A 21905-nucleotide genomic window follows, 5' to 3' on the forward strand; every position below is an offset into this window, starting at 1 on the left:
GCTGCTCCGCAGGAGAAAGATGTGGTAGTCTGCTTCAGTAAAGATTACATCCTTGGAAACCCTATGTGGCAGTTCTCCTTTGTCCTTTAGGGTCACTATGAGTCGGAATTAACTTGTCGACAATTGGTAACGGGTATGCTTTTGAGAATGAGAGGAGGCTGTATTCAGAATTAAGCTGGGGTAGCAGGCATAAATAAGGCTTGTTCCAGGCAAACCAAGATATATGGTCATGCTGTTTGTTTTTATTTTTTAAAAGTAAACTTTTTATTAAAGCATAACATATATTAAGTTAGAAAGCTCATAAATTCTAAGCATACAACTTGATGAATTTTTAAAAAATGAACCATCCAGACAAAAAACATTATCAGTATCCTATTTCTTCTCCACAGGAAACCATTGTCTTGACTTTGAATCAAAGATGAGTTTTGCTGTTTTTGAACTTTATATAAATGGCATCATATAGTACATATTTTTTGTACCTTGCTTCTTTGACTCAGTTTTCTCTTTGTGAGATCCATCTGTGTTGTGTATAGTGATAGCTTTGTCATTTTCATTGTTGTATAGTATTCCGTTGTATGGATATAGTATATAACAGTTTATACATATACTGTTGATGAACGCTGGGCTGTTTTAATTTGGGGCCAATATGAATAGTGCTGCTCTGCGCATTCTTGTTCATGAGTGTTTGGTGAACATATTACTCGTTTCTGTTAGGTATATAATTAGGTGTGAAATTGCTAGGTCATACAACATGTGAGTGCTCAGCCTTTGTAGGCAATACATTTTTCCTAAGTGTTGTTATCAATCTATACTTTGTCCAGCAGGAAATGAGAGTTCCATTTGCTCTGTGTTCTTACCAGTATTGTATATTGTTTGTCTTTTTCATTTGATATAGTGAAATCTCACATTGTGGTTTTAATTTGCACTTTCTTGATAGCTAATGAAGTTGATCCCCTTTTCATGTACTGACTGACCATTTGGATCCTCTTTTGTAAAGCCATTTGGATACCCTCCTTATTACTATATCTGTTCTAGCTTTGCCCATTTTTCTATTGGCTTATATGTCTTCTTATTGATTTGTAGTTCTTTACATATTCTGAATATTAATCTGTTGTCATTATACATATTACAACTATCTTTTCCTCTAACTTGCCATTTCTCTTTATTAGTGATGTCTTGGGATGAACAGAATTCTTAATTTTTTAGTGTGGTCCATTTTATCAGTATTTTCCTTTTTGGTTCGCACTTCTTGCTGAAAAATCTCAAAAGGTATTTAAGAAATGTTTGCCTTCCCCAAGTCATAGAGATGTTCTCCTGTCTTATCTTCTAGAAACTCTTCATTGTTTTACCTTTTATATTTAGATCTACAGTTTACCTGGAATTCATTTTTGTGTATGGTGTGACGTACAAGTCAACGTTTATTTTTTTTCTATATGGCTATCCAGTTGATTGAGCACCATTCCCTTCTTGGCCCAGTACCACATCTCCATAGCTTTATAATAAATCTTGATATATAGTAAAGTAAGTCCTCCACCTTTGTTGTTCTTCATGTTGGCCTTTGCTATTCTTGACCCTTAGTATTTCCATAAACATTTTAGAATCTACCCATTTCTGTACAGACTCACAAAAACAACTTAGATTTTGATTGGGATTGTATTGACTCTAAGGATGTTGAGTTGACATCTTTACAATATCAGGTTTTTCAATCTGGGCATATAGTATATCCTTCCATTTATTTAGGTGTTGTTTAATTTCTGTCACTATTTTGGAGTTTTCAGAGTAGAGGTCTTATATATCTTTTAGATTTCTTTCCTTTTTTTTTTTTTTGGCATTTTTCCTGGTATTGTAAATGGTATAGTTTTGTATTTTTTACTTAATTTTTCTGTTTGTTGCTGATATATAGAAATATATTTGTTTCTGTAGTAACGTTCTATCCAGTAACCTTGTTAAATTTACTTAATTCTAATAATTTATGAATTTTCTATGTACATTGAGTTTCTAATTTCCAAGTACTTTCTTATTCTTTGCTTCTTTTTCATAGTAGTTTGTTATGATTTTATAGATGCAGTATTCTTGTGAATGGCTTGGAGAATATTTATTAGAATTTTAAGTTGTCTTTAAGATTTTCACGATCTTGATTTCCTTTGGGGTTGTTTCTGTTGCTTTGTATTTTGGTCCTTCTTAATGTTTTTGGTATTTCTTAAATACACTGAAACCTGTGAGAGCCAGAACTCGATGGGACTGCCTTGTTTTTCCAAGTCTCGCAAGTTTTCCGCCTTTGACAGGGTGCATTATCACTCATTTTAGTGGAAAATACTTGAATTTTCCTTCTCTGATAGGTTTCTGCCTTATACAAGTTCCCTTTCACAGGTTTTACTGTACCCTAGTGATTCTTGGTTATTCATATTTACGAAGGACTAGGATGGTTGATTTTAGTACCTGATATTGGTTCCCAGAGCTTTTCGTCAAATGGGCTTGCTGATTGAGAGCTCTACGTAACAGAAGGCTAAGGACCTGTAAATGTCAGATTTTTATTTATTCTGGGGGCTGAGTGCTATAATGACTGTTTTGTGTGTGTGCTTGTTTTTGTTTCCTTTGTCCTTATACTCCCTGCCCCTTAATGTGTGGACATTTGGGTCAACCTTAGGTTCAGCCCTGCTTCTCTTTTGTCCCTGGCACCCATGCTGGATGATTTTCTTAAGCAGATCTGGATGCTAAGCCTGGGAGCCAAAGTTGGTACAGGAAGTAAGACTGTCATGAGTGGCTCTGGTGTTCCGTGAGCTGTCCTTTAATTACCTTGATTTCCCTACGCTTTAATCTAGCTTCTTGATCCTGAGCTTGGCGTTTTCTCCCAGGTTCTATTTAGGGGACTGGCAAGGACAGCCCTTGCCTCCTTATAGTCCTTTCCTATGCTTGTTTTGCTTGGGTTGCTGTCTCTTCTGCTATGGCTTCTCTGTCAATTGAGTCTCAACTATTTCTTCTAAAAATAATAAGTATTCTTGTTCTTTATTTTTTGCTTGTCAGTGGTACTACTTCTTGTTCTTAGGTTGTTAGGATTTTTTCTTTTTTAAGAAAAATTTCGTCACAAAGTGCACGTATCTACTCCTCAGCTTAACTGAAACATTATAAATGCAATTGAAGCTCCTTATTCTCTTCTCTGATTGTATTTTAGTCGTTATCATTCATCTGTTAATATTATGTTTGTATGTGTGTTTCTAAACAATAAAAAACATGGTTTTGAATGTATTTGAGTTTTATGTAGTGACATTGCATGAATCCTGCATATTCTTTATTTTCATTCATCATGGTCCTTTTGTTTATTCCTTATCTTAATATACCTTTCCTGCTGTTTCAGTGGTATTTGGGTAAGGAGGTTAAGTCGGCCCATGTATTTCTTACTATGACTTTTTTAAATGGGAGATTTAAGCACATTCTGAATATATTGTCATTAACAAACATGTAGGAAGAAGAACTTGGTGTTACCTCTTCTTGTTTCATCCGGTGGTGATAGGTGAACATGATACCGAGCTGTGTTATACAAGCTAGGCAGTAGAGTCTTACTCTTTCTGCTGACCTCTATTCAGTGTTATAAATCCCTTTGGAGGCAGAGAAACACTATTCAGTTCTGTCCAGAGTTTAACTGAGGTTTAAATGAAGATTTGAATTCTTAATGCTGGAAGGGATTTTTGGAGACCATTTAGTACAAACCGAACTGAAGAAACTCAAGCCCAGAGAAGGTGAATGACTTATCTGAAGCGATCCAGGGGAAAAGCACAGGGATTAGAAGTCATTGTTGCAGTTTCTTGTTCTTTCTACCTTACTACAATGAACCAGAAGTTAGAGTTCTCATTTGTTAACATTCATCTTTGATTTATGCTTGTCCTTTAAAATACTTATTTGATTACCAAGAGATATTCAGTAGTTAAGAATAATAGAAATCTTTGAACTAATGCTTATTTGCCATGTTTTTCTTAGGATCATAATGATTTCAATCCCAGAATACTATGAAGGCAAAAATGTCCTTCTCACTGGAGCTACTGGCTTCCTAGGGAAGGTGCTTCTGGAGAAGTTGCTGAGGTCTTGTCCTAAGGTGAATTCAGTGTATGTTCTGGTGAGGCAGAAAGCTGAACAAACACCCCAAGAGCGAGTAGAAGAAGTCATTAGTGGCAAGGTAAGTGTGGAAAATGATCATTTGGAGGGGAGAAAAAAGTATGTGTTTCTGGGTATAATTATCAGTGTACTTATCAGCAGTTTGGTATATTTCTCCAGTATTCTGGGGGGAAAAAAAAGGTAAGCTGGAGTTCCTGCAGCATGGCAATAAACTGGCTGTGACTTCTGATCAGTAGGAGACATACGCTTTCCTCTATGATGGGCAAAATTGTATAACAAGTTGTAGATTATCATAAGGTATATATTTAAAGTGTGGTTTTAGAACATTTGAGGAAGATTATTTATAATTACTAGATATTTTAAATAGTCTTTAGAATAATAATTAAGAGGTAGTTTTGAACTACCTACTGTGCTATGACATACTATGCTTTGATAACACTTTAAAATTTGTAAGCACAACTTGCTCCTCACAACTGTAAGGAGGTAGATACGTCACATGTTCTCATTATATGGAAAGGTACATGATGACGGGGTAATACAGAATGAAAGAATGTAGCATACGTTTTGAACCTTTAGGAAAGTATTACTGTGAAAAAATGGAAATGAACTGGAGTGAAATTATTTCACAACCATAAGCTTGTGAATTCTTTCAATATGAATGAACATATCTGACATTCATTGATCATAAGTTTACTAGAGTAGCTGCTTAGTTTTTCAGTTATTAGGTATCTAGTAGGTACCTTTTAATCTTTTAGAAACACTATGATCTATGCTTAAAAAAAAACAAAACAAAACCAGAAATCTGTGAGTCACTCAGCAATTGAAGAATTGCTGAAAAATGTCAAAAGATATGATTAACAATAACTGTCTAGAGTTAATAAACGAATAAATAATTGATTAGACATGAACAATGAATACATTTTCATGTTCTAGTTTGTTTTGCTCTTCAATAGAGATCCATAAAGTTGTAATAGTGACTAACCTTTGAGTATTTACCTTGTGCGAGGCACAGTGTAAAGCACCTTACATGCTTTTAATTACCACAACAGCCCTTTGAGGGAGGTACTAGAAGTATTCCCATTTTACAAGCTCATACAGTTAGTGAGTGTTAGAGCCAATGTTTGTGAACCCTGACAGTCTAACCCACAGCTCATACTCTATGAGGGGTAGATGTTTATATATCCCATTTTATATATGTGGACAGTGAGTCGAAGGGGTTGTAATTTTGTCTGTGATTATTTAGCTGATAAATGTTGGTGATAACACAGACGACCTAATAACAAATTCCTGTGTAAATAAGAAAGTAAGTAAGAAACGATGGAAGTTCCTTGTGGTACAATGAGAAAAGTAGTCTTTAGAGTTGGTTGACTTACTAGTTTAAGAGTTTAAGCTGGGACACCTGGAGTGAAAAATAGCTTAACTTCCTAAAGGTAATGGCAAATGACAAATCAGGCGAACGTAACAGGGAAAAAATTAAAAGATGAAAAAGAGCGGAAAGGAAGAGGATGAAGGGCAGAGAACAACAGAGGTAACACACAGAAGGAGGAGGAGTCAGTTACGGGTTAGGATGGATAAACTAGGAGTGATGAAGTGTGACAACAGAGAACAGTTAAGAGAGAACGGACAAGATAAGATCTGTATAGTAGTGCTGTGCAGGGGTTGTTTTAACAAATTTTAATTGTCTTAACATCACAAAGTTATAGTAGAATACGGTAACTCATATTCACTGTGATGACTTAAGATGAATTAAGAAAAATTACACTATAGTGAGAATGGTTTCCATTCAAATACAACTTTTGTTCAGAAGGAATGCTTCAGATATATGTGAAGGATTTGCGTTTTACTTATTTATGTTTTTTGCCCTTATAAAGAGGTAACCCTAGACCACAGGGTTTTAAGAATGAGGTATAAGTTATTTATTAGACTTCCCTTTTAAAAAGAAATCATTTAATACTATTAATAGGGATTTAGAGAATAAAACTATTTACCTTTCTGTGAAATTGTTAGTTTTCACTATTTACCTTGTTAATTCACTCTGTTCCCATGTGAAAGCTTAAAATAATTCTTATTTCCACCAGGAAAACTTTTCTCTGAATTACTTAAAAAAAAAACAGAAAAAAAACTGCTCCTTTAATAGCTACTTAGTGACTGTATAACTCACATGGCTAGTTATACTTTTTTAATGTTAGAAAACCTAAAGGAAAGAACAGGCTCGGCATTTCTAAAGCTGAAAGAACTGAAAAAAAAATTCAAGCCTCTAGTTGAAATAGTTAAGGACTCTATGGGCAAAAAATGAACAACACAAGAAGCATCAAAAGAAGATGGGAGGAATACACAGAGTCACTGTACCAAAAAGAATTGGTCAACACTCAGCCATTTCAGGAATTAGCGTATGATCAAGAACTCATGGTACTGAAGGAAGAAGTCCAAGCTGCACTGAAGGCACTCGAAAAACAAGGCTCCTGGAATTGATGGAATCCAGTTGAGATGTTTCAGCCAATGGATGCAATGCTGGAAACATTCCCTCGTCTGTGCCAAGAAATTTGAAAGACAGCTGGCTGGCCAACTGTCTTAGTTATCTAGTGCTGCTGTAACAGAAATACCACAAGCGGTGACTTTAACAAAGAGAAATTTATTTCTTCACAGTCAAGTAGGCTAAAAGTCCAAATTCGGGTGTCAGCTCCAGGGGAAGGCTTTCTCTCTCTGTCAGCCTTCTCATCAATGTTCCCCAGGACTAGGAGCTTTTCCACACAGGGACTCTGGGTCCAAAGGATGCGCTCTGCTCCTGGCACTGCTTTCTTGGTGGTATAAGGTTCCCCTGTCTCTCTGCTCACTTCTCTCTTTTATATCTCAAGAGATTGCCTCAGGACACAATCCAGTCTTGTAGATTGAGTCCTGCCTTGCTAACACAACTGCCACCCATCCTCCTTCATTAACATCATAGAGGCAGGATTTACAACATATAGGAAAATCACACAATACCAGGAATCGTGGTCCAGCAAATTGATACACACATTTTTTGGGGGACATAATTCAATCCATGATACCAACCGACTGGAAGAGATCCATATTTGTGCCCTTTCCAAAGAAACGTGATCCAACAGAATGCAGAAATTATTGAACAATATCATTAATATCAAATGTAAATAAAAGTATGTTGAAGATCATTCAAAAACAGTTGCAGCAGTACATCCTCAGGGAACTGCCACACATTCAAGCCAGATTCAGAAGAGGATGTGGAACAAGGGATATCATTGCTAATGTCAGATGGATCTTGCTTGCGAGCAGAGAATTCCTGAAAGATGTTTCCCTGTGTGTTATTGACTATGCAGAGGCATTCAACTGTGTAGATCATAACAAATTACCGGTAACATTGCAAAGAATGGGAATTCCAGAATCCTTAATTGTGCTTATGTGGAAACCTGTACATAGACCGAGAGGCAGTTGTTTGAGCAGAGCAATGGGATACTGCATGGTTTAAAATCCGGAAAGGTGTGCGTCAGGGGTGTATCCTTTCACCCTACTTGTTCAGTCTCTGCTCAGCAAATAACCCGAGAAGCTGGACTATATGAAGAACACATCATTCGGGACTGGAGGAAGACTCATTAACAGCTTGTGATATGCAGATGACACAACTTTCCTTGCTGAAAGTGAAGAGGACTTGAAGCACTTACTGATGACGATCAAAGACTACAGACTTCAGTATGGATTACACTTCAACATAAAGAAAACAGAAATCCTCACAACTGAACCATAAGCAGCATCATGATAAATGGAGAAAATATTGAAGTTGTTAAGAACTTCATTTTCCTTGGATCCACAATCAGTGCCCATGGAAGCAGCAATCAAGAAATCAAATGACGTATTGCATTGGGCAAATCTGCTGCAAAAGATCTCTTTAAAGTGTTGAAAAGCAAAGATACCATCTTTAGGACTAAGGTGTGCCTGACACAAGCCATGGTATTTTCAGTTGCCTCATGTACGTGAAAACGGGACAATGAATAAGGAAGACGGAAGAATAATTAATGCCTTTGAATTACGGTGTTGGTAAAGAATATTGAATCTCCCACAGACTGCTAGAAGAACGAACAAATCTGTATTGGGAGAAATACAACCAGAATGCTGCTTAGAAGCGAGATGGCGAGACTTCATCTCATGTACTTTGGGCATGTTATCAGGAGGGACCCTTCCCTGGAGAAGGACATCAGTGGTAAAGTAGAGAGTTAGCAAAAAAGAGGAAGACCCTCAGTGAGATGGATTGACACAGTGGCTGCAACAGTAGGCTCAAACATAGCAAGGATTGTGAGGATGGTGTGGGACCTGGCAGTGTTTTTTCTGTTGTATATAGGGTCACTATGAGTCAGAACCGGCTTGACGGCACCTGACAACAATGTTCTTCCCGTGCCCCTGTCAGCACCCCTCCCATTTCCCCAGAGGTTTCTGTCTTCTGAAATACAATGAAAATTATTAGTTTATTATTATTATTTTTTAATTTCCACTTGTTTGACTTGAGGAAGAGGGCTTCAGACTAAAGAATACTCATAACTACACATCAGAAATTACAGCTAGTTTAAACTTTTAAAGAATTATTCATGAACTTTCTGGCTACTTATTTTTAAAAGTAAAAGGTGAATTAATATTTTAGTTCTTACTGACATAAAGGTAGCTACTTAATAACTAGTCTTGTTCAAGGATTTACTCTTGAACAGATGGTAGATATAAGGTTCATTTTTCAAGGTTTTTTTTTTTTTTCCCCCTAGAACTGATAAAACGGACTGAGCTGTCTTCCATATCTTTTGAAAGTGAAAACTATTCGGTAGAGTAGTATAAGGACAATTTTGAAAAATATGATATAATTTAGAGCTTTTCTCCAGGTGACTTTTAATTATAACTGTTGAGCAAATTATTTCAAAGGGTGGATTGATTACAATTTATTGGCAAAGTGATATTGTTACCTTATGGCTATACTGGGGCCCTGGTGGCACAGTGGTTAAGAGCTCGCCTTCTAACCAAAAGGTTGGCAGTTCGAATCCACCAGCTGCTTCTGGAAACCCTATGGGGCAGTTCAACCCCATCCTGTCGGGTCACTATGAGTCGGAATCCACTCGATGGCAACAAGTTTGGTTTTGGTTGGAATGGCTGTACTTTTTCATATCTGCAAAAAAGGTTGAAAGATTCTCTTTATTTAAGGCAGCAATTCTCAAACTTTGGGTCTCTGAACCCCTTTACTCTCTATAAAATTAATGAAGACTTCAAAGACGTTTTGTTGTTTTGGGTTATATTGTAAAAAAATTGGTATTTAACAGTTTAGAAATTAAAGCTGAGGAATTTTTAAAGCACAAGAATATACAAGCACACATTTCATTAGGTATTAAAGCAATGATGTTATCATACAATGTATAACCTCTGGAAGACTGTGGATTCTTGTGAGAGAATAAGAGTAAATAATGCAAATAAAGTCTCAGTTTTATTATGAAAATAGTTTTGACCTTGTGAACTCCCTGAAAGAATCCCAGGGATTCCCAGACCACACATTGAAAATCACTGATTAAGGGCTGACATTGTTACTCAGACTATTTGGGGAATAACCTCGGGCACATTTTTTTGGATATCCCTAATAGGAGCAAATAGTCCCACTTTAAGGAAAGATTTGACTTTTGCAAACATCCTGAAGTAATTTATACCCAAGTGTGGCAGTAAAGGTTTGGAGAATGAAGGTGGAGTCAGAAACAGGTGTGACTGGAAAGCTGCGAGCTTATTTTTAGTACGTCTTAGGAATCTGACTCTGCAGGCATATCCCAAAAAGGAATTACTATGATAGCATGTATTTTGGAATGAGAATGATACTTATTAAAATGTCTAAATTCTTACAGACTTGTTTTAAAAACAAACAAAACACTAGCAAAACCCTTCCACTACAACCAACCAGTCTTTTTACTTTGAATGAACTTCATATACCTTTTTGATAGTTCTTTACTTTGGAATTGTCGTATCACCTTAGCTGTTCTTTGGCACCATGCAGCATATATTCCTCATTATGTTGCTTTTATTTATTTATTTTTACCCTGGGATATAAGGTCCTTTCTCAGAAATATAGAAATTATTGTTACACTCAACTGTTCAGAATAGTCTGAATTAGTCTCCTTAACTTCTGTTTCTCTTCCTGATTCTTTGTTGAAATCTTTTGGAATCCTTTGTTTTCCTTAAAACGTACAATAAGGGAATTGTCAAGGAGGCAGCTATAAAACCACAAGGCTTATTCTAAATAAAAATGCCTGCATGTGTGTTTTCCGTTGCCACTTCACCCTTCATCTACTCATCTTGGCATTTTATCATGAACCACTTGCATTGATATGTTTTAATCACCCCCTGCCCTGAGTAAGGGGTTTCTTAATTCATTTTTTATTTCCAGGGAACATTTATTAAACCTACTCAGTACTGGGCACCTCACTAGGTGCAGGGGATTGAATTCAGGGATAAATAAGATGGGTTCTCTGCCTTAATGGACCTCATGGTCTAAAGAGTTCATAAGAGGTAGGTTGGAAGGAAGAATAATAGAGTGTCAAGAGGAGATTGGATGGGGGAAGGTATTGGAGTTGGTGTCTTGGTTGGAATTGAGGGCCTGAGTGAAATGTAAAAGATGTGGACATCTCTTCTGGGGCTTCCAGGGCAAGTTTCTAAAACTTTTCCTTCATAGTAAGTCTGGTCTGAGAAGAAAATGAACATTTTCTACTTAAAGCCTGAGATTTCATTGAAGTTTTATGTTTTAGCCTAAACATATGGTCATTATTTTCAGTATAAAAATGCTTCACCCCCAAATATTTGATTAAGATTGATACTTTATAAAATTACGTCATTTTATCTTGTGGCTTCAGTTTCCTCTGTGCACACCCTACCACTTAATCCTAGGGCCTCTTATTCCCCATTATGAATAGCACTGCTGGTGAGTCAGTAGAAATCAGTTCTTTTTTTTGTGTGTGTAGCAGTGAGTGTGCACTTGAAGTGAGTAAGAAACTTGTTAGGTTAAGGCCTACTATGATTTTGAAGTAGGAATAAAGAGCATAGGCCAAAAGGATATACCATAGTGAGACACTGACTTGTAGCAGGGTTTCTAAATTTCAACATCATCGACATTTTGGGCTGTATAGTTCTTTATTATGGAAGGCTGTCCTTTGCATTGTATGGTGTTTAGCAGCACTCCTAACCTCTACCCACTAGATACCAGTAGTACCTTCCCTTCCTCCATTCCAGTTTTTGACAACCAGAATTGTCCCCAGACGTTGCCAAATGTCCCCTGAGGGACAAAATCATCTCTGGATGAGAACCCTGACTTACGGGAATGTCTCAGCAAGAGAAACTCCATTGGATGGTGAGAGTTGAATTAAAACAGTTGATATCATGAAGTAAATTCTAGAAAGGGAATAAAGTATATTAAAGTAGGTGCTGATTAGTAAAGTAGGATGGGTTAAATGATTGGGGCACTGGCAGGTTAAAAGCTGTGGAAAAGAAGGTATTGAATAGAGACATTGTATTTAGAGAAAAGAAGAGGATCAGGTTTGAAGCAGCATGATCATGTGGTGCAGATGTGTGATACGAAGGAGAATTAAAGGTCATTAGCGTTCTAGGAGAATGAAGAAGTATGAATTCTTGAAAGTATTCTTCTGGTCATTCCTCAGGTCGCTATATCTTTGCTTGTCCCTAAAATATTGCTGTTCTTCAAGTTTCTGTTCTAGGCCTTGATTTCTTCTCATGAGGTCCAATTTAGATGGTTACTTAGCACTTTCTCTTTTGTGTGAGATGAATGGTTGTATTTAAATAGATTTGGCGGGAAATAAAGCTTCATATAGTCTGGACCTTGGGCTCTCATTACTGCTACTACCCAAGTGATCTCTTCTACGCCTCGGACTTTAGTTACTACCCATGTGTGGTTAGTAAAATCTGTATCAGTAGGCTTGCTGTCTCCCTTGAGCTCCAGACCCACAGAACCAATCACTTGTACTAGACCTGTCTTCTGGGGTGTCACATAGGCACTTTAAACTCAACCTTCACAAAACTGGACTTGTATTGCCAAAATTGCGCTTCTTTCTCTCCCGGTACTTTCAATCTAATGAATTTATTTACCTAACTAATGTTTGTCACACCTGCATATTGCCAGGCACTATGCTAGCTAGGACCTGTATACTGAGCAAAATAGGTACAGTTCTTCCCCTCATGGAGCTTACATTCTTTATCCCTCAAATCCAGTCATTGGCAAAGTCCTATTGATACTACTTCCTGAATATCTCTCATATGTATATATCTTTTCATCCTTACTACTGTTAACCTTGGTTCAGACCATGATCCTTCTTCATGTGGGTTTAGGATGCAAAAGCATCCAAAAATTTATTGCAACCAAACCACTCTTTTAATTATAAACATGCTTATATCACTTCCCTGCTTAAAATCCATCAGTAGCTCACCATTGCTCCCACTTAAATGTCATTTACTCTGAGAAGCCACGTCTGGTCATTCCAAGCTGGGTTAGTTGTTTTTCCTATGCAATTTTATAACACTGTAACGTACCTCTATTACTACCACACTATATTTTAATTTACTTGTCTTGTTTTTCCTGTTAGACTCTAAACAACATAAGGGCAAAGACCATGTGCTTGTTTTCTCAGGGCCTAGAAGATACCTGGCCAATATGAAATGCTTAGCAGATATTTTTTGAATTAGTATAGGAACACATTAGTATTGGAGTCACTAGTTGGCAGTGGTGTAGGGAAAGACTGTTATATACTAAAGTCATCTAGGAAGGTGAAAGTGAGCCCTGGAATATATTATGTAGACGTTCTTCCCAGGTTAAGAATCCTTGGTTAATCTGCAAGTATTAACTTTAAATGAAATGGAGAGTCAGAGTATGATAGAGTAGTGACCTGGAGGTAGCATCAGTGTTCTTCTGTAAAATCTGGGATAATAAATTAAGTTTGACTCACAATTGAATATGCCTTTACACTGTAATCATCTTGTGATCCAGCTGATCCTCTAACTAAATTTATTCCTTTGGATATATTTAAGGAATGTTGAATTTGCAGGTTAGAAACATAGTTTGTCAAGTTTCTAATCTGCACATTTGCTTACCAACTTTTTTTTCCCCTTTAACGTGTGTACTTTTTTTTTCTTTTAAATTCTAAGATTTTAGGTAGAATGTGAATCTTATAGTGTTTAATATACTGAAAGAGAATAAGACCAAAATAAAATGAAGTGATAAATTAAGGTCTAGATTTTAAAAATCAGAATAATCATTTAAAACATTGTCCTGATGTTTGTATTGCTTAAGTCTATTCTGAGAGGTGATGTAATCTAATCAATAAAGGTGTGGACAGTTCAAATCCAGCTCCACAGATTACCAGCTCTGTGTCTTTGGCAAGTTAGTTAATCTCTCTGTGTCTCAGATTCTTCATCTACAAAATGGGATAATAGTATATGCCTCATAGAGTGTTTTCTCTACAGAAAAATAGAAATTAAGTATAGCAAATTTAGGAATTATATAGTTTAAGTTTTTAAAATAGTGATCCTTAGTGGGTAAAGAGGGGGTAATAATGGTTTTAGAAAGTTGAAAAATACTGCCCTAAAATATTTTTTCCCTTTTGATAGCTCTTTGACAGACTGAGAGATGAATATCCAGATTTTAGAGAGAAAATTATAGCAATCAGGAGTGAACTCACCCAACCTACACTGGCTCTTAGTGAAGACGATAAAGAGATTATTATAGATTCTACCAATATTATATTCCACTGTGCAGCTACAGTAAGGTTTAATGAAAATTTAAGGTAAGTACAGATATTTATATAATATTGAACTTCATAGTTACTCTAAACATCTGATTTTAATTCTGCTTTTTAGTCATTTTGAAAATGATTTGTATCCGTTCACCGTATGTTAAGTGATTTTTAGTGTCCTATATGGTGTTTAGAGAATTTCCTTCCTCTTCTTAATTTAGCTTTAAAAAACATTTGATAACTAGTGTATGTTTATTGGAAGAAGTTGCTGTGAATTTAAACGTGTGAATAAGGAAGAAGGAGGCAAGAAATGGGAAGTATGGAATAGAAGAAAGAGACATTTACCTTTGGTAGGCGTTATGTGTGTCTTAACAACTAGTAGTGTTTATTTCCTTCTTCTCCTATTCCTTCAGAAGCATACACCCCGCCAGCTTTTTTTTTCTACTTCATATCACGTCCATCTCAAAATTAGACAAAAGTAGGCTCAGGTTTTGCAGAATAAGACAAAGCAGTCTATAACTTTGAGTCATACCTTGTTTTTGTTTTAAAACTCTGGTAACAGGGTTAGTGGGGGAGGGTACATTGGATATTTAATTTAAAGTTTAAAAAATAATTTGATTTTCTTTAAGATGGCCATTTCAGGAAAAAAATTTAAAAAAAAATCTAACAGATATACATTTTAAATAATGATGCTTAATTCACAGCATTCTTTTTGATAGTATGTTCAAAGTTGGTTTTTATAATGTTAATCTAATTGTATGGTCTTATGCCAGTTAAGATGGTGTAGACTTAAGTTTCAACACTACTTAAAAGCCTTCTCCTTAAAATGTTTTTAAGTTCTGATTACAAAGAGTTTTGAGATTATTCCTCATATTGTCATTATCTAATACAGAACTGTAAACCTTAATCGATTGTATAAGGTGACGGTTCAATGCCAAAACAGTACAGTGAATTTTGACAGTAGTCAGGTGAGGGCACTGTAATAGTCCCTTACATTTTTGCAGTAGTACTTTATAGGTTTCAAGGTAATTTTCTCATTCCTTATTTTATATATGCTAACTTTACCTGCTGTAATATTATAGACGAACTCATTTTACACTTGAGGAAGCTGAGGCAACACTGTGTAATGGAAAAGGATGTGAGCTTTGGAATTATATACCTTAGTTCTAATCGGATCTTTATCATTTATTAGCCAGTAAATTTGAGCAAGTTATGAACCTCTCTGAGCCTCAGTTTTTTTTAATATATAAAAACTGAGATAATACTTCTCAACAGATTTTTTTCCCCCTTTCTTTAAAGTCTTTCAGTGATTTTCCAGTTTGCCTCTCCACCATAGAAAATCTGTGTAGCAGTTGCTTTACTTATTTATTTTTTGGCTCTTTCCATGCAGCCAACAGGTGAAATAGTTAGAATACTGTGTACCATTATGTGTTCATGATTCAAAAGTGACAGAAGAATGTTTTTAGAACTGTAATACAATCTCATTTTTTGTTTGTTTTTTAATTGTACTTCAGGTGAAGGTTTACAGAACAAATAGTTTCTCATTAAATAGTAGTACACATATTGTTTTATGACATTGGTTAACAACCCCACGACATGTCAGTCCTCTCCCTTCTCGAGCTTTTTTTTTTTGGTGAAAATATATATAGCCAAAGATACACCATTTCAAAAATTTCTACATGCACAGTTCAGTGACATCGACTACGCTCTTCCAATTGTGCTGCTATTCTCACGTTAGATGAAGGTTTACAGAACAAAATAGTTTCTCATTAAACAGTACACATGTTGCCCTATGACAGTGGTTAACAACCTCACAACACATCAACACTGTCCTTACTCAACCTTGGGTTCACTATCACCAGCTTTCCTGCCCCCTTCAGCCTTCTAGCCCTTGTCCCTGGACTGCTGTGCCTCATTAGTCCCGTTTTGTTTTATGGGGCTGTCCAAGCCCTGGCTAAACGGTGAACCTCGGAGGTGACTTCACCGTTGAGCTAAAAGGGTGTCTGGGGACCATACTCTCAGGGTTTCTTCAGTCTCCTTTAGGCCAGTAAATCTGGTCTTTTTGTGTGTGTGTTAAAATTTTGTTCTACATCCTTCTCCAGCTCTGTCCAGAGCCCTCTGTTGTGATCCCGGTCAGAGTGGTAGCCGGGCACCGTCTAGCTGTACTGGACTCAGTCTGGTGGAGGCCTTGGTAGCTGTGGTCCATTAGTCCTTTGGACTCATCTTTTCCTTGTATCCTGTTCTCTTCATTCTCCCTTGCTCCCGAACAGATGAGACCAGTGGAGTATCTTAGATGGCTGCTCACAGGCTTTTAAGACCCCAGACGCTACTCACCAAGATAGAATGTAGAACATTGTCTTTGTAAACTGTGTTATGCCAGTTGAGCTCGATGTTCCCCGACACCATGGTACCCACAGCCCTCTGCCCAGCAATTCAGTCCCTCAGGGAGTTTGGATGTGTCTATGGAGCTTCCATGACCTTTCCTTGTAGAAATTGTGCTGGTTTCCCCAGTATTGTGTACTGTCTCACCCTTCACCAAAGATACCACAATCTCATTTTTATAAAATACATGTGTACATATATATGTGTATATACATGTTTCTGTATTTGCCAGTTGTTATCTTTACACAGTGCAGTTACAGGTAGGTTTTTAGTTTTCCCTGTATATTATTTTTTCCACAGTGAAAATGTATTACTCTTCAAATAAAGATGTAAGCAAATAATTTTTAAAAAATTATTTTTAAAAGCAACACTTAAAAGAAGTCTTAAAGGAACTGATACCCTCATTAACTAACAGAACTTTGTTTTTTACATTAAAAAGGTTTTTTCTTTGTGTGTATGTAATTTTGCATGTAGTTCTAACAATTCATTTTCTAAGATTATGAATGATCTCTAATTTTTAGGACTTTATTTATCTTTCCTGAAATTCATTATTGACTATTGTTAGTATGAAATAGTCAGTCTAATGGATAGTTTGTTACGCACTCGAATGCTAATTGGAAGGGTCAGCAGTTCGAACCCACCAGCCAAGAGCTTGAAAACACTATGGGACAGTTCTACTCTATTCTGTAGGGTCGTTATGAGTCAGAATTGACTTGATGGCAATGGGTTTGGTTTGGGTTTTGGTTTTAGTTCTGGCTTTTTAATTGTTTCTTTCGTAACAAAAAAAAAAAAGAGTTAGCACAGCTTTCAAAAGCTTAGCATGGTTTCAAGAAAAAATGTACGTAGATACTGATTAATTGTGGTATAATTCTCATTGGCTTAAAGGGGAAATTAGATGATTTTGGTTTGTTAACAGGCAACATTAATTAGGGTGAGAGTCATCAAAGCAACGCTTGTGAGGAGGACCAAAGTACGTTCAGGGAATCTTCTCCCTCTTTCTGTTCCCCTTGGAGTAAGCAACATAATCATTAATGAAAGAGAAATCTTTTCATTATTATCATTTCTTCCTTTATTAGAGATAAGTTGTGGAAGCAGTAAATACTACGCTGTTCTTCTCTTCTTCCTTGTCAGGGCATATATGTTCATTGACCTAGTCGTTACATTGAAATTACTGTTTTCTGCGAAGCCGTTTTAATGGATGTTGACTTCTAAGTGGTGATAGGACAACATTAGATTTTGGATCAGATGTTTTAAAATACTGTAGGTTGGCATAAAGTATTTATAAAACAATTACTCTTTATAACCATTTTTTAAGTTAACCCACAAATAAAAAATGGCACAAAGCCTTTATTGCCAGGAAAAAAAAATTCAGATTTTACTCCAACATTATGCCCAACAGTTTGGGAGAAACCAAGATAAATTGCACACGGATCCTATTCCCAAAGTCCTTATAGTCAAATAGAGAAGATAGAGTAGGCTTAAATAACCATAATACAGGATAGAATTGACTCGACGGCAACAGGTTTTTTTTGTTTTTTTAAAGGGCACACATTAAGTGCTTTGAGAATTAAGAGGAGAGAGAGCTCATCCATTTTCAGATATGGTGATACCTAAATCTTGAGATAGGAAAAATTGGATATCTAGATTAGGAATTATAAAAAAAAATGCTGACAAAAGGTAAAGAGAGAAGTAATACTGAAGATAATAAAAGGAGTTATTTAAATAGTTGATTATGGGCTCTGGTCTGCCTTAGGTAGTAAGGAAAGTGAAGGCAGGTCAGGACCCATAGAGTTGAGAGTAAAGAAAGAAGTGTCAAACTGGAGACCATGATGAGGACAAAGAACAAGTTTAAGCGGAGAAATGAAAAGACAGATGTTGTAGTCTGGTGGAAATTCATAATACGGGATTTCGGAGATGGAGCAATTATGGATAATAAGGCTCGGTATAACTGTGAATATGTTTTGAGAAAGGAATGGAAGTAATGATTGATGCTTAGAAAAGATCAAGAAACTGTTGAGTCCAAGGGCATCGATTCTCAAACCTTCAAATGTATTATGAATCTTAAGAATTACTGGAAAATGTGTTTAAAACACAGATTCCTGAGCTGCACTTGCCAAATTCTGACCCTCTAGTTTTGGGGTAATAGTACCCAGGAATCCTCATTTTTAAAAGATAAACTATAATAACAAAGCTTGTTCATTTTGACCCCCCTCCTCCCAGGCCAAGGTCCCTGTGTGGCCCAAGTGGTTTGCACTTGGCTACCGACCAAAAGTTTAGAGGTTTGAACCCACCCAGCAGCACCATGGAAGAAAGGCCTGGTGATCTGTTTCATTAAAGATTATAACCAAGAAAATTCTGTGGAGCTCAGTTCTACTCTGTAACACATGGGGTTGCCATGAGTTGGAATCAACTTCATGGCAAAGCCCCTCCCATAAGATGCATTTATGACTCCATATAACCAACACATAATGAAAATGCTATTTTTGTTTAGTACTAAATGCTTTCTGAGCTGTCCTGTCTGGGTCTCAGCGTTAAGTTCACTGGAGTAGAAATTGGGTTGAGGTAAACAGTATGAGGTTGACCAGCCTGACATATTTAGCTATGTGGGCACAAACAGCTTCAGGTTTAAGCTCTCAGGTACAAACAGCGGGTAGCGGGGGAGCAAAACACTGGAGTGTTTCCTGTCAAATTATTCCTTATTTTCAGTGAACCAGAATCTCTGTCACCATCCTCAGGAACCTTAACAGAATATCCTTTGTGTGATTCTGCTAAAACATTGCCCTTTCTACCCCCATTGTTTTGTAAGTGCAAAAGAAAATAGCACATTCTCTTACAGTTTAGTGGACAGTATCCTCTCTGTGAAATGTCTTGCTGGATTTTCATGTGAACAGATCCTCCCCCCTCCACCCCCGCCCAATTGAAACAAGGAGGAAAAGATAACATCCATGACTGTAATACCCCAACTTAATTATTTAATTAAAAAAATTTTGTTCTTGTATGTTTTTATAGTTTCTCAGATACTGTTAAACAAAAAACCAAGGGACAGAGTTTTTTTCTTATGAGTTATTCCTTGTTCCTGGTGACCCAGAACTCAATGTCCAGTCCTCAGGAACCTGTAACAGAATATTCTTGATATACCTCTCCCAAAACAGTACCTTCCTTACTGCCATTGTTTTTCAAATGTGATCGACATCAAAGCACCACTTTACAATTGAGTGGACAGGATATCTGTGAAATATCCTGGCCTTTTTAAAGACTAAAACCAGTTGCTATTGAGTCGATTTTGACTCCTGGCGACCTCATGTGTTTAGAGTAAAACTGCACTCCATAGGGTTTTCAGAGCTGTGATCTTTTGGAAACAGATCATCAGGCCTTTCTTCTGAGGTGCCTCCAACTTTTTGATTAGTAGTAGCACTTAACCATTTGTGCCATCCAGGGACTCCCTTTTTAAAGAATAGTTGTATTTCTTAATTCTTAAATACTAAAAATAATAAGAAACTTGAAAAGTATTAACTATTTTCATTAAAAGATGTTTTGGTCCAACTTTGAGCATATATTATTTTATACAATTGTGAACATAGAAGAATTTTCATATTTCTAATTTTTTCCCATGGTTATAATTTTAGTGATTTGATGACACTCCATCATGTTGGCTGTACCACACTTATGTAATATTTAGGTTAGCAAATTCAGGAAATTTTCATTTCCTTCTGTTTGAAAACTTAGGGTTGGAACAAGTTTTTTCTCTCAATTTCAGTAGGTTAACTAGATTAACAACTTTCATTTCTATAATTCTTGGTATGCTGTCCTCATGTCTTTCAGATCAGTTGTGCCAGCTTATAAGTGTCACTAGCAGTGTACTACTTCACCAGTTTTATCATAGTATTACTGGTATTGAGTATTACAGCCTTTTAAAAAAGAAGCAGATTATAAAGAAAGTTTAATAGAGAGCAAAAGCAATTGACCATCTCCTTATCTTGACTAAGACTTGTTTACTGCCTGGTTTGTGACTTGGAATCATGCTAAATGATTGCAAATGATTTATTTTATTTAATTTTATACAAATTATAGTAGATAGATTCCATATTGCTTCTATTTACAGGTTAGGAAGCAGGCCTGAGTGCTTAAGTAACTTTACCAAGGTCATCTAGTTCTAGCTAATAGGTAGGCCAAGACAGGATTTGAACTCAGGTCTGTCTGACTTGAGAGCCTTGTTCTTAAGCCTGCTTTACATCTTATGTGTATTATTTTATATTATTTGTATAGATTTTCCATGTCTTTATAGTCTTCATATAGTTATTTTAATGGATGTATTCTTTCATTGTGATAAAATACCTGTTTTATTAAATATGTGTAGTGAATTTTTGGGCTGTATAGGCTTTTGCTATTATTCAATGACATTTCATTCATTTTATTTATTTATGCATACATATTATTTGCTTTTGTAGAATTATTTAGTTTGAATAAATTCTAAGAAGGGAATATATAGATTAGTTTGGAACCTTGCATATGCCTCTTATAACAAATGTACTAGTTTTTTTTATTATTATTGTAGTGAAAATATACACAATAAAACATATGCCATGTACTAGTTTTATTATAATATCACTTTGAATTTTGTAAGATAGTCTTAAAGAGGTATTTGATGGATTGATTTGCTACAAACATTCTTATTTGATTATATGCTAATATAATTTACTGTTTCTGGATTTCTTTTTTTCATTATTGTTTCACCCTTATTGCTGATTTTGCCTTAGCATTTTAATTTCTTCTACTTGTGTCACATCCATATCATGAAAGGTTATAGTTATGCCTTTAAACATTAAGATGCAAAAAAAAAATCTAGCATGACTTCAAGATGTGTGTATAAAAGCTAAAGAAAGCTAAAGTATCCATTTTATCTCTGGGTAATTTTAATTTTTTTAATTTGTACTTTTATTTTTCAAATCTAACAATTAAGTTTATTTGATAATCAGAATATTTCTTTTTAAACATAGCTGATAGAGTGGCTGTACTTCATATTGAAATAAAATACGTAAAATCAGAGCTAAGGGCTCAGTTGTAAAGAAACAAAAATCTGTCTCTGTCTCTACCTCTCTAATGGAAATAAGATTTTTTTTAAGCAGGTAAAATAAATGACATAGCCTCCCAACTTTTCAATGTCACTTTTTCTTTTACAGAGATGCTGTTCAGTTAAATGTGATTGCTACACGACAGCTTATTCTCCTTGCACAACAAATGAAGAATCTGGAAGTGTTTATGCATGTATCAACAGCATATGCATACTGCAATAGAAAACATATTGATGAAGTAGTCTATCCACCCCCTGTCGATCCCAAGAAGCTGATTGATTCTTTAGAGTATGTTTCTTTGAAATGTACATACGTTTGCTTTGATCTCAAAACTTCGGATCCAGGTTTATCTATTTATATGTGTCTCCTGGTCTGTCTCAGTTTCTTTCTTCCTCTCTCTCTTCATTTATGTACACATGCATGCACATGTACATGCACATATGCTTATATACATGCATTATCTGTTTCTTTATTCAGCAAATTGTTGATTATCTGCTATTTTCTTTTTATGGTAGAGATCAATAACTAAATGACTGTTGTTGATGTCAGTGTAGGGATTTCACTTTTGACCAAGTATGAT

At 35.9% G+C, this 21905-nt stretch overlaps 1 protein-coding gene across 3 annotated transcripts in view; it reads left to right on the forward strand.

The window, feature by feature from the left end:
• FAR1 (fatty acyl-CoA reductase 1) overlaps positions 1–21905 on the forward strand; it is a 92956-nt gene that overhangs the window by 47970 nt on the left and 23081 nt on the right. For all 3 annotated transcript variants that reach the window (XM_023737384.1, XM_023737388.1, XM_023737387.1), the window contains exons 3-5: positions 3976–4171; positions 13747–13922; positions 21434–21613. In XM_023737384.1, the coding sequence (XP_023593152.1) occupies positions 3983–4171; positions 13747–13922; positions 21434–21613 (545 nt within the window). In that variant the 5' untranslated portion in view covers positions 3976–3982. The remainder of the gene's footprint in view (positions 1–3975; positions 4172–13746; positions 13923–21433; positions 21614–21905) is intronic.

The sequence above is a fragment of the Trichechus manatus genome, unplaced genomic scaffold (genome assembly GCF_000243295.1).
Source record: "Trichechus manatus latirostris isolate Lorelei unplaced genomic scaffold, TriManLat1.0 scaffold00006, whole genome shotgun sequence".
Lineage (NCBI taxonomy): Eukaryota > Metazoa > Chordata > Mammalia > Sirenia > Trichechidae > Trichechus > Trichechus manatus.